This window comes from Gavialis gangeticus, unplaced genomic scaffold (assembly GCF_001723915.1).
Source record: "Gavialis gangeticus isolate Ggan-Ray unplaced genomic scaffold, GavGan_comp1, whole genome shotgun sequence".
Taxonomy (NCBI): domain Eukaryota; kingdom Metazoa; phylum Chordata; order Crocodylia; family Gavialidae; genus Gavialis; species Gavialis gangeticus.
In genome coordinates this window covers 28,948,460-28,962,326 of record NW_017729031.1, presented here as the reverse complement: position 1 = coordinate 28,962,326, position 13,867 = coordinate 28,948,460, and the positions used below count along the sequence as shown (strand labels likewise).

At 43.2% G+C, this 13,867-nt stretch overlaps 1 protein-coding gene across 1 annotated transcript in view; it reads right to left on the bottom strand.

Moving 5' to 3' along the window:
• The window catches only part of LMLN (leishmanolysin like peptidase), a gene marked incomplete at its 5' end in the record, with an annotated part of 34,968 nt that extends 21,114 nt beyond the window's left edge, over positions 1–13,854 (bottom strand). Inside the window, 9 exons of the mRNA XM_019522805.1 lie at positions 127–234; positions 2,569–2,686; positions 4,319–4,413; positions 4,673–4,778; positions 6,213–6,391; positions 7,661–7,778; positions 8,039–8,121; positions 9,918–9,948; positions 13,751–13,854. Of these exons, the coding sequence (XP_019378350.1) occupies positions 127–234; positions 2,569–2,686; positions 4,319–4,413; positions 4,673–4,778; positions 6,213–6,391; positions 7,661–7,778; positions 8,039–8,121; positions 9,918–9,948; positions 13,751–13,854 (942 nt within the window). The remainder of the gene's footprint in view (positions 1–126; positions 235–2,568; positions 2,687–4,318; positions 4,414–4,672; positions 4,779–6,212; positions 6,392–7,660; positions 7,779–8,038; positions 8,122–9,917; positions 9,949–13,750) is intronic.
• Between the last annotated feature and the right edge of the window lie 13 nt (positions 13,855–13,867).

Sequence of the window (13,867 nt, the reverse complement as noted above, 5' to 3'; positions counted from 1 at the left end):
TTTTTGGTTAAATTTGGCACAGCTGGGTTTTCAAGACTAGTGGGATGTAACTGTATACTTTGAATTTTCAAAGTATACATTTGTACTTTGTGGTCACTGCAAGGGAATATAATTACCAGCACTAACCTCCAACAACCGCTTTTCCCAGTGATTGAGCTCAGTACCCATGCCACCTTGATTTTCAAGCTCCATTCCCTCTAAGACTGGGCAATCAAAATGTTTCCGAGCTTCTTCCTTCAAAACAAAAGCAGTTTCAACCCAACTTTTAAAATACTGAGAAACATTCAGACATGCAGTTCTCAATGTTAATATTTTTTTTTAAGAAAGCTATTCTCGAACTCCCCTTTACAATACAAACTTATCTTCCTTGTAGAAATAATGCAAGGAACTCAGAATTTCCTTTGATTGACAGCTCCTATTAGTCAGCAACTCCCCCACAGATTCCTGCAATCTAACTGTTTATCACCCAAAAGTTATTTTCCATCCTACTTACTTTTCCAACTTCTTTATCAATTACGGCCATCTAAAAAGACGATTAAGCAAACCATTTTTTTTAATTCCCCTTTTCACCAAATAGTGTAGAAAACCTCATGGTTAGATCCATCTCCAGGTATTTTGAGCAAATCATGTTCCTGAGTAACAAGTCAGTTTTTGTAAACCAAAAAAAACTTAACAGAAAAAACTAGGCTTTGATGGAATTTTCTATTAGAAATTTCCAAACCTATTCAGCAGATAATAAGCATCACAACTTACTCAAGATTTATAGCCAGCCCTCCCAACTCCTACTTCAAAACATGGTACTGGCAAAGATGGGCAGGAGAATCTAACTATGTCTACGAACAGATATTCGACTGAAATGCTGCCAATTTCTGGGAAATCTGCAGCATTGGAAAATGCAGCAGGAAGGGAAGGCTCAAAAACATTATAGCTCTTCAGCCAGAGGGCTGGAAAGTCACCCCAAAAGGTAAGTTCTCCAGCCAGAGGGAAATATGGAGCTGCTCCCTTCCCCCTTCCCACTCCCAAAGGACCCTGATACCTGACAGTCTGCCCTATCCACTATCAAGGAAAAGGGGAAGGCCATCAATAATCAGCTGGAAATTGCTGAAAAGTATCAACTGCTAAGGACAGCTCTTCTCACCCCTGCCACCCTAATAGTGCCACTGCCAAAGCTTCAGCTCTTACCAAGGCTCTTAGCAGCAGCAGGAGGAATTTGCCTCACCATAACCCTTACACTATCCCCTCCACTCTCTGCCTGTCTATTCCACCTACTTCACTGATCAACAGAAAGCCAGCAAGAGCTTAGACTAATTGTTGAAGCAGCTATGGCAGCAAGATCCTCACAAAGCTCCCTGACAGCTCACCCTGGATAGCCAACCACATACTCTCCCTCTCGCTCCCTCACCTGAGAGGGACCTCTGCCTCCCAGAGCACCACGTGAAACTGAACAGGCATTACATATGGCGCTGGGAAACTACTCTTAGGCAAGGCTGCTGTTTGAGACGGCTAACAGGTTGTGGCAGAATTGTATGTTTTTTCCACCACAAACTACTTGAACACTTCCATGCTCAAGTTTCATGCTGGGGAAAGGGCTGGCCCCTATTCAGTGCTTTGAAGAGTTTGGATACAAGTAATGTCATTTTCCTGAAAGTAAAAGGTGTTGCATCAGACTTGCTGTGAACATTTCCATAAATCTAAGATGCATGTTTGTTTGACAGTCAGAAAATTGCCCAACCTAGAGGAGTGGGCAGTTAATCCTAGTCCAGCACAGCCACCCTCAGTGCTGCTGCCCTGAAACTGACTAGGATCCATCAGTTTCAAGGCTTCAATTCCAGGCAAAGCCTTCCGACTCATCATGTAACAAGCACTAATGCGAAGTGAACAGCTGAGCAGAGGCTCTGACTAACAAGGTAACAACAATAAAGTGTGAAAAGTTGAGCATCCAATGTGATTTTGCAGGCAGGGTTAAGTCAGTTTAAGCAATGCTTTTTAAATGAGGAAGTCAATGGGATTTGGCAAACGGCTAGTGCCATTTACAACATTTGAAAGGCTACCTGCCTTACCGCAGGCCTCTCTGTGTGGTTTATACTGCATCACCATTAATGTTTGAGTTAAAACACTATGCAAAAAAAAGGCAAACACTGAAAAGGGGGAAGCATTAAAAGACCGAATCCTTAAATCAACAGAGGTTGTAGGTGTATAAAGACCCATGCTCAGACTTGAAGAAATGAAGAAGAGAGCAGGATGGAGAAATGCACTTAACCACCCAATCTACTTTGACCTTTCACCGGACACTTCGGTGTCTCTCCCAACCCCAGCATTTTCTCCTCACATTTAATCTCTCTCCTTACATGTTAAGGCTACTTAATTATTTTCTCTCTCAATTAACTATGACTATGATTGTTCTTTGAAGTTTGATATTAAGAAGGTGATACAATCAAAAAAAGCCCCTGTGCTCATATTCAGCTAGTTAAAAGTTTCTGCTCTTCAACAAGAAGAGGCTGTGCCTGGAGAATTGCTGTGCTGTGGTCACATACACTGCAAATACAGCTTAAATCAATAAATACTTACAACGACTCGAGGTGTAACCAGAAGAAATACATCATGGCGCAGCATTTTACCACCTCGTATATCCCACAACCTCACCGCTTTACGAACAATCTTGTTGCTCCACTGATACAAACCTAGACTGTAAGGAGAATGTGTCAGGGATCTAAGCAATAAACCTAGGCTACCCACCAAAATTAAACATTGCTACCTTCCCTAACTGAACAAAAATCTTTGTATTATTTTTCTCATGCACTGTTGAAGGTGCAAGATTTAACTTGGGCAATATTTATTTTGTACTAGTCTTATAATAAAACTACTTCCCATTTGGTGATAAGATAAACTAAATAAAGGTATTGAAGTAATACCTTTCTGAGCTTTCTGAAAAGCTTTCTGAGTCAGGAAGTATCTTTTCTAGATACTATAATATGAACCTGTAACTTGTACCTGAAGGAAAGAATCTAAAAGCTAAGAACTTCTGCTTGCAGAACTGCATAAAAGGAATCTGTTTGGACTAAGAAAGGAAAAACATTAGTTGCAGAAATATTTATCCTAAAAAAAATGTCCAAACAGAGTTTACTGCTTTTTTTATGTTTAATTTAGCATACTGTGAATTTTGTTTAATGGTATATCCAAAGAAATACAAGCAGAAGTTACCAGCCGACATTAAGCTATTACCTATTTAAAAATCCTGGAAGAAGGGAAGTTGGCAGCTGGACATCCTACATCAAGTATATTCAATTACACCGATGTCTGAGATATAGATAAATACAGCTCCTGATATAGTAAGTAATTAAGTATGTGCCCAAGTTTAAGAATGAGCAGTACTACCAAATTCAGTGAAACCCCTTACAAATTTAAGGCGCTGACAGATGTGGGGAAAAAAAAAACCAAAACCAAACAGAACAGCAGTCTACCAGAAGAGGAAGCACATTAGTTCCATGCGGCTCCCCAGCATCTGTATAGATTGGATGCTTCAGGGGGGGCTTTTTGGCGTTTTCTCTCATAGGTGATAAAATCAGCCCTGCTGAAGCTCCTAAGCTATACAGATGTTGAGCAAGCTGAGTCAAACTGACATGATGCCTCTTCTTGGCATACGCTGCTCTCGGCATGGGAATGGGCCGAGCTAAAAGTAAAGTGCTGGTTCCCACTCCCCTCCCATGTCTGTAAGCAGCCTTAAAAAGCGTAAATGCCTCACTGAATCAGATCCATTAGGACTTTCCTTGTAGTCCTCTCAGGCAAAACTCCTGGGATGAGTGCAAAATAAATCACTTATATGTATTCCAGTAACTATTAACACAAAGAACAACAATGCTCAGTGCTACAATCAGCCACTCTATATTACCATATCATTTTAATGAGAGCTTAGATACTCAAGTTAAAGTCTACAGAAGAGGCTGGGACTGAACTCAAGATGCTGCCCCAAGTTAAAATCCAGCTTACACGAATCTTTCCTGCTATTTTAACCCAAGATAAGAGCACACGTGTTTCTGCAGTGGAGTCATAACCTGGGGCACGCTGCATCTGGTCATCTTGCTCTCTAGGGGTAACACTTGAAAATTAAAAAAAGGCTTCATGCTAATAATAGTATAGAAAGTCTACAAGATACAAAACCAACATCTGAGCATGATGATGCTGGATAATAATTCAGCAAGAGACACAAATAGGATTTTTAGACAGCATAACTGAACATGCATTAATAAAACAAGAAGCAACAGCCAGTTTGATAGCATCCTTTTAATAAACTAGGGAAAATGAGATTTAAAAAAAATACCTCTTGTTAAAAGGTGGAAGACCATTTGCATATCTTGCTGTCAAAGGATTTCCATCATCATCACGATAAAATGCAAACAGCCCAGCAGAAAAACCCTTAAGGAGAGTCAAAAAGCATTTTTAGACTGTTTTTGTTATTGGTCTGTAAAAAAAATTCATTAAGAGACCAATATACAACCCCCCCAATAGATACATTGAGAATATTTCACCTGAAAACAAGTAGGAGATGCTGAAGGATGCTAACCAAATGTGTTTTCCTCACACTCACCGTTCTTTCTTTAAAAACAAGCTCAGAGCATACAAGGTAATAATGACAAAATTATGGAAAACTACATTATAAAATACTGAGTCTTACCAGTGCATGGATAACTTCATGTTTCACTGTTGAAAGCATGCCTATAAATTCCTGAGCTTGAGTAGAAATCATATTTGGACACAAATTAGCATATCCAGCTATTGGCCTAGAAGACAGACATCAGTTTTGTCTTTTTTTAGGTTTTTTGTAAGAATACAATTCATTTAAGTGTCAAGCAATTTAAGTCACATTAAATACGAAATAAAAGGTTATGCCTCAAACATGCTTAACCTTAAAAGAGAAGTCAATTAATAGCAGAAATCAATTTAACAACAAGGCCTTGGGTAACATTCTCTCTGGCTATGTAACGGCACACATCTAAAAATACTCTAAACACAGCATATAGAAGTTCAATAACCAGTCAATGAATTAACTCATTAAATGCAAACTTCTCTACCAAGCAGCAGCCACTGTACAAATACAAGAGGTCTGTGTTTACATAAAACCTAAATTTTATATTAAGAGACTGCTGGTATCCACTCTGCATAAGCAGTTAAATTTTAATAAAATTTAACGATTACAGGATATGAGGATTATTATTTGAGCTCCCAGACCTGACAAGCCAAATAAATTCCTTTCTCCACCACCAACACTATTTAAAAAAAAGAATTAAAAAAAGTCAAGCCATTAAAAAGGAACCTGGCCTACTGAACACCTTTTATTGTAGAAATCTGTAAACTATTTTTGACAAGACCAAACATTGCTCTTAAAAACCAATCTGTTATACCAGAACCATAAAGCCTCCGCTCTCTCCACTTCTCTATCCCCAAAGCTAGCAGCAAATGCAGTTTGCTGATGTTTAAGTTATATAAGCGGTCAGAGATTACTTGCTGGGTTGGTCTGATACCATGCTATGATCAATTTTAAAAATTAGAGATGTTCACTCCGCTGCAGCTTGGAAAAATTCTCACTAGTTGACTGCACAAAAATTTAGGATGACAGTGCATTGCCGAGGGCAATTTCAAGGAGGCTCCAGACAAGGAAGTGAGTCTAGGGATAATGAATGCAACTACAGAAACAAACAAAAAAAAAAATGCACGTGTAACCGTATTTCTGCAGTTATGGAGCAACCTCTAACTCTACTTAAAATTAGGGAGAATTTTACCACTTACTTCAGTGAAGCAGGATCTTGCTTTACTATACTATATCAAGCACTAAGAGAGAAGGACTAGGATTCCTAATTTTTCAGTTTTCCTGGGTTTAGCGTTATTTGATAGTTTTGAGGTTGCATACAAACATTTAACTTAAATTTGTACTTGAACATTTAGGAAAGGTATTCCTATCTTCTTCATCTCTGCACTTACTGGCCCGTAACGAAAAAGAAAAAGTTCTGAATATGTCACCTACCCACAATGTCACATTCCACTGCAATTATTTTCCACCCATTATATTCAACGTTACAGATGTGCATTCAGCCAAACATACTTAGATAACTCAGTAGGCAAGTGATGGTAATTATAATTCAGATCCAAAGATTTAAGAAACAAAAAGACCCTCATTACTTAATAAATACTAAATTTAGTCTAGAATGAATTCTTACCTGTCCATTTCTGCTTCCAGTTGGCAGTAGGCTGCATATGCAATAATATTTTCCTGACCACACCTTTCTGTGGTAAGAGCACTAACATAAAGTACAAAGTCAGCGTCTCGAACCCCTTCTTGATCTGGTATGCCATCAGGTCCACAATGCCATTTACTTTCATTGCACACTCTACATTGCTGTGACAGTGCAATTTCAGTGGGGAAAAAAAAAGAAAATTAGCTGCAATAACTGCTGAATTCCTAGAAATTGAGCATATTGGTCTTGAAGCCAAAATGTATTTAAAAAAACCCTTCCCGTGGACAGAATAAATATACTGGAGGCAAGATATTTCTGGAAACAACTAGTGATTTGGATTCCTCACCTTTGAATGCCAAACTTGAGATGTCTTAAAATGACTTGAGTTTCAGAGGCTGAGCAGTTTGAAAGCAAGGCCATGTTTAGGTCTTTAAATTTCTACATCCAAATCTAAGGCACCCTTAATCACTAAATGCCTTTGAAAATCCTGGCTCAAAGCAACAGTTAATATGGCTGAGACTACATTTATTATGAGCATGTCCCCTGACTCAGTTTAATGAAGGAACTTCAATGAAAGCCCGTGTCCAAGTGTTACATAGTTCATTTAGAAAAAGGTTTCAGTTAAAGCTACACCACTTACAGCAAATTAAGTGAAACCTTAGACATCTATTTTAGGGAGAGTCAAAAATAGCCTAGTGAAAAAATAAAAGTTGTGGCAATGGAAGATTTCGTTAATTAAGAACTTCAGAACTGGACTCAATTATTAATTTTACAGAAGCTGAACAAAATGAACAAGTGTTATGATTTTTTTTGAGAAAAACACAAAGATTGAGGGTGATATCTTTTATTGGACCAACTATGTAGTTGGGATAGAGTTAGACAAGCTTTTGAAAGCAAGACATTCTTCATTAGGTCCCTATCTTGCATTCAAAAGCTTGTCTAACTCTATCCCAACTACATAGTTGGTCCAATAAAAGATATCACCCTAAGAAATTCTTACTTCTTGCATAATTTCGGCACCATCATGGCTACAACATTTTACATTACCATGATATTTTAAGACGTTTGATTTGATATTTTAAGAAGTATGATTACATCTTAGTCTCTATATTCAACAATCTTACTCAGCCAATTTTTCTTTGCGATTGTGCTTTTACTGCATAACAATGATATACTTTCCACATAAGTGCATCGTAATGTAAATATAACTATCCTTATAGAAGAGTGAATTATTTGACTTCTGTCCTATAAATTTAAAGTTAAACAAACACTACTATTGCTTTAGATCTGATTGTGTCTAGTGGCTCATGCATGGTCATCTCCCACAAGTAATCCACATAAATACAGACATATATTAACTTAGCTAGCAAAGATCACAAGCCAAAGAAAGTACTTTGAACACTGAGCAGAAGTCACATGGTTTGAACTACCTGTAGATGTTCCTCAGGAACCACGACCGGCCCACATTTTGTGTGGTCTGCACAAGCTTCTTGGCAATATCTATGAGGATCATCTTTCTTCGTTAAATATTGGCTTGTTGCACACTGCCTTCAATTAACATTGATAAAAATCAGTATTATTTCACAAATTAAAAGGTAACCTGGAAGAGTACCCGAGGAGCAAAAGATACTGGAATAGACAGATGCAGGAATATTACTATTTACAGCTCCAAAGTTAAAAAACATTTGAGAGGTTACTGTTGCACTGCCCCAGGAAAATCAAGATACTTTTCTACAGCTGCATTAAAATCCATTCAAGGTATCTTTAATGTCAATGGAGCCAAGAATATCAAACAACACTAAACATACCTGCTTAGTAGGATAGTGCCAGTAGGTCTGTGGACTTGAAAAGTCTTCTCCAAATAAGAAATAGCTTGTGGGAAGAGTTTGTTCTAAATAGAACAAATATAAAAACCACAAACAATAGTTGAAATACAAGAAGACATTTATCTTAGGAGGCAATAATTATCAAATTACAAGGCACCTGCCAAATGCCAAGGCACAGTGGGAGAGTAGACAGCTAGAAACTAAGGCTTACTAAAGTGAGCAGTCATTACAATCCCAAACAACTTTCCTAAATACATTCACATTTTGCTCTCAGATTTGACAGATAAAAAGAAGCGCAGCATAACTGAAAACAAAGCTTACAATGTCACCCTAATCATAAGTGGAAAAAAATTGCTAAATGTAACAGGCTCAGAGGTGTAAGCTTCACTAACTATAAATTAGTTACTATAAATTCTAACAACCCATACCTTTGCCGTTTCCATTCTTTAATTATTTTACTTTGAACAATGGAAGACTACTTGTTGAATAACTGTAATATTAAAATATCAGAAGCTATTGCTATATTTCTCTACTACCTAAAGGACAGATTTTATTATAAAATAAGCCAGTCAGTTCCTGAACAGAAATCAGACTAAAGCCCCTGCTACATGTTACATACTGTACGCAGTTAACTAGTAAATTGAGCAATAAATTTAGACTGGCCACATATGCCAAGTAATTATCACATGATAAAAAATGATTATTCAGCTATGGAGAGAGCCAACCAGCTATAAAGTTAGTGCTTGACAATGTGTAACAACTCTAGAGTTGGTTTCTATCCAGCTTTAGTATGAACATGCAGCAGGGCCCTAAAATTAATGCTGCACAAGCATGCATGTGCAGTCTGCAGCACTGCAAATGCATTTGTGGTGCCAAGCATGCATGTGTTCACTGCGCTGCTAATTAGAGAGATCTGCACCAAAAAAAGAAATCATAGCAAAAAAGGTGGGGCGGCACACATGGCTGCAGCATTTCCTGCCCAAAATCAGAGCCTGGCCTACCAGAGCCATGCTCTGGCTGCTGGCCAGGCTCCATGTACCTGGATCACCACTGCTGCAGCCCTGGGAGGCCACCCAAGAACCCAGGTAAGGTGGCTGGGGCCAGTTCCAGCCTCCCCCACCTCATCCGAGGCAATCTATCGTGTGCCAGAGTGCATGTGCGAGGGCATGCCCGGGGACAACTAGCAGTGGCAAAAATATGTGGCACTGCTAGTTGCCCCTAGAGAAACACACTTTCCCGCTCATGGGGGCACCCACTATGTCCACATTTTGGGGTTGGAATAACTTCAGTATCAAGACATAACAGACCACACACTCTGCAGGCTTTAAAGTTTTGGAGACCTTTCATTGAGAACTACTGAAACCTGTTTCATGAAAGACAGCAGAACATAGTTAGCTTAGATGGCTTCAGGATAGGAGCTGGAAGGGGAAGAGGAGTTAAACAGCTCAGCTCACAGTAGAATGTGCTGCCCATCAGGTGAAGAGATACAGCATTTTTTTCTTCACAAAGGAAAAGTAATTAGGAAGGAGTGCAAATTGGACTCAACTGCAGCTAAGACACCATGGCACTGCAACCTCAGCAACAACAGTAGTGTCTGCTTGCCATGACAGATCCCAAAAGGCTTTCTTTACACATAAAGCACAAGTGAAACCCAGGCATTTTGAGAGCAAAAATCAGCCCACGTGCCAGGACAGCTTTAGGGAGAAGGGAATTTGCAGCTACACAGACTTTTTTTCCTTGAGCAGACATCTTTACCACTGAAGCAGACCTGACTGCTACCAAAACAGAAGTTCATCCCTGCAATAAGCCTATGTAGACGGACACAGCATATGCACAGAAATGGGAAAGAAGAGCAACTTACCTTTATAAGGTGTCTCTTCTCTGGTAGCAAGCTAAAAAAAGATGAAAAATTACTGTTATTTATGTATGTATAAGACTTGTATGCTGCCCTTCCCAAAAGGCTCAGGCTGGTTCACAATACAAGCCAGATATAAATAAAAAAAACACTTCCCTAACAATACCCCAGTTTAATACTACTCAGTTAACGTCTGCCCAAAAAAAAGGTCTTGCAGAACTTCTGGAAAATGCCCAGGATTTGGCAATCCATATGAGGAGCGAATTCCAAAGCAGAGGAACTCCAACCAAGAGCAATCTCTCATCCATTTTTGCCAAGCAAGTTTGACACAAAGATGGTACTTGTAGAAGGTTGCTCTGAGCTGACCTTAGGGATCAAGGTGGAGTATAAAGGGCAAAGCAGCCCCTTAGGTACAGAGGGCCCAGACTGGTTTAGGACCTCAGAGGTCAAAATCAGCACCCTGAATCGCACCCCAAAAGCTAGTGGAAGCCAATGTAGGCTCTGGAGCATCCAGCCCCATCAGAAAGGGGCCACTGCATTCTGCACTAGGCTGCAGCTCTGGCTAGCCAACAAAGGTAGGCCCACACAGGGAACACTGCAGTTGTCTAGACTTTAGGTTATGAACACATGGATGATCATGGCCAGATCTGAATCTGAAAGAAAGGGTCGCAGTCTTATCGTCAGATGGAGCTGGTAAAAGGTATTCCTAGCCACTGCCACAACCTGAAGACCCAGGTACAGCAAAAGATCCAAGGCTGTGGAACCAAGTGAAAAGGGGAGGCTGAACCTCAGCAATAATGGGTCTTCTTATGCCCCATAAGTCATGAGCAGGGACCCTGTTTTTCTTGGATTAAAAACCCAAAATCTGTGATAAAAATTAAAGGGCCCCCACAGCCCCTCCCAGTGCTGCTGGTGTCCTGCACTCCCCCCTCACAGCCTCAGCAGCCCTCCTGATGCCCCTCGCAACAGCCCCCCAGACCCACAGACATGGACACTGACACCCACCCCAGCAGGTGTGGGGGGGGGAAGGGGTGGGGCAGGGCAGAGGAAAGGGAAGGTGCTGGGGGAGTAGATCAAGAAGGGTGGGGAGTGTAGCCCTGTGCCCACTAGCAGCAGGGCCGGGGGGTGAGTGCAGGGGTACCACTCTGTGGGCCACACACACCAGCCGGCCTGACAGGAGGTTCGCACACAGAGGTCGCCACCACAACTCTGCCACTGTACCTTGCGCTACCATCCCATGGCCACCTGAATGGCTTTGTGGGCAAGTGGCACAGGGTGTGGCAGCAGCAGTGCAGTGGCAACCACTGTGTGCAGGCCACATATGTGCTGCCCGGCTGGGGGGTGAAACAGCGGGCTTGCATTTAGTGGCATGCCCTGCAACCAGCTGCACGGCTCCACGGTGGTGTCTGCATGCACGGTGGGGGGGCTTTGCAGGCAAGCACTGCCACCGTGGAGCCATGCCCTTCACCCCTAGATTCTAGAGGTAAGTGGGGCTTGGGGGCTGTGGGGCAGGCTGGGGAAGATGGTTTGGGGGCTGAGGGAGCAGGGGGTGCTGCTGGCCCCAAGCAGCACATCACAGCTGGGAGCATGGCTAGGGGGTGAGGGCAGGGGTGCCCATCTGCAGGGGGATTTTGCAGGCAAGTGATGTAGGGCAGTGTGGTGGTGCCCACAATGTGCAGGCCGCACCCATGCCACCCAGCTGGCTGTGCAGGGGAGGGAGATGGAGGCTGGCACGTGGCCGGAGCACAGGGCGAGGGGGCTTGCACGCGGCACTGCCGCTTACCTGGAGGCCCATTATGGCAGTGACGGCCACTGCCTCCAAGACCTCCCACTGCCACCGTGAAGCTGTGCCTGGAGCTGTGCGGCCAGCCGGGCGGCAGCGTGGTGCTGGCCAGGCAGCACGCAGCTATCCCCACCACCACCCCGCGCCACACCGCTGCCTCCGGCCACACAGCTCCAAGCACGGTTGCCCTGGGGCTGCCTGTGCCTACCCAAAATGAGGCAGCAGACAGGTGATCTTGCAAGCTGACAATAGCACCAGCCGCTAGTTTCACCCTCTTTTCATGGCATGCTGTCGACTGGCCGAGGGGCTCTGCCAGCCCCACCCCTTGCCAGTGACTGGCTCAGAGGGCTGCCCTTCACTAGTGCCTATCCCCCCACGCCCCAGAAGGCTTTGAGGCTAGGCCGCAGCAGCTGCTGGCTCCTGCTGAGGAGCCAGCATTTTGTTTTTAGTAATTTTTTTTTCCAGGGAAACTACACAAAATTGTGGAAACCACCATTTTTTGCTGTGTTTGCAGAAACCACCGGTTTTTGCAGTGTCCAAGAAAACTGAAAAATCATGATGAGTAGGTCCCTAGTTATGAGGGCTGCCAAACACAATCACCTCTTTCTGGATCTGGTTTCACTTAGTACACCACACACAGTCTCCACCTACAGCCAGGCACTGGTTAAGGAACCAGACTGCAGGTCCCAGGTCTGATGAAAGACAGCAAGCGAGCTGGGTGTCATCAGCATACTCACTGAACTGCACTCCAAATCTCCACGTGATCTTGCACGGTGGCCTTACATACAGGTTGAACAGGAGGGCCAATAAGATGGAAGCATGGTGGGCCCACAGAAAAGCTCCTGAGGAGATGAGATCCTGCCCATCAGCACCTTCTGGGACCCCCCCGCTAGGAATATCCCCAGTCAATCTCCAAGCAAACAGCACCAACCAAGGCTAAAAGCACAGTCTCTATGCTAACCAGGATGAAAGTTCAACTGATAGGGGTCCAGTATCTGGATGCACCTGGTGCTATCATGCACCCCTGTGTTCAGTGACCTTCCCCAAAAAGGGAAGGTTGGAAACTGACTCCTCAACCAGCTTGTACTCTGTGTCAAGAAAGAGCTTCTTAAATAAGGGCCACACAATAACACTTAAAAGCATCCAGAACTCTGCCTTTCCAAAGGGAGGCACTCGCCACCCCCACCGGGAATGGCCCCAATCTCCCATCTGGCATTTAGAAGTCAGGACAAGCTTGGGGCCAGTTAACAACTAACTGTTCATAGCTCTTTGCCTCTATCATAGTGGGTGTCAACAACTGAAACTGCCCTATAAAAATGGACAAGACCAAGCTTCCTCCAGGCTGAACTCTGATTCTGTAACTAAAAACAACACAGGTAAGCTAGGTCATTCACCATTCAGCAAAGTGCTACCGGAGAGTACTTTGCAGATGCAATGGCAGTGAATAAAAGCTTCTTAAAGGACTGCCACAACACAGTTCTTTAAGAAGGATCTACGCCACAATCGGCGCACACTGCAAGCTGTGCTCTAACCACCTACCCTTTTGCTTCAGCTGTGTCAGCTCACCTGTGCATCAGGATGATCTCTACTACTATATTGCTGGGAGCAGGTGCTCTGTCTATGGCTGGGGTCAATGTGCTATTCCACAAACTGACCAGGCTATCGGCAAAGTAGCTGTCAAGACAAAGTGCCCCCCAGGGAGTTCCAGAATCATAGAAAACGAGGGCTGGAAGGGACCTCACGAGATCAAATCTAGTCCAATCCCCTGCTCAAAGCAGGACCAGCCCCAACTACATCATCCCAGTCAAGGCTTTGTCAAGCTGGATCTTAAAAACCTCCAAGGATGGAGCTTCCACCACCTCTCTGGGTAGCCCCTTCCAGTGCTTCACTACTCTCCTGAGAAAGTCCCCGCTAATATCTAACCTAAACCTCCCCTGTCACAACTTGAGACCGTTGCTCCTTGCTCTGTCATCTGCCACCACCAGTCATGTCCCTCAGCCCCACAACCATTTCTGTTGCCCTCTGCTGGACTCTCTCCAGGGCGGGCTCTGCTCACCCCTCGATGCTGCGGTCGTAAACGATGTGAATCCGCAGCTGCTGCCCCGCGTGTCTCTTCAGCACATGGTTTTCTTTGAGAGGAACTCTGTAGATCACCTGGGCAGGGAGGAGGGGC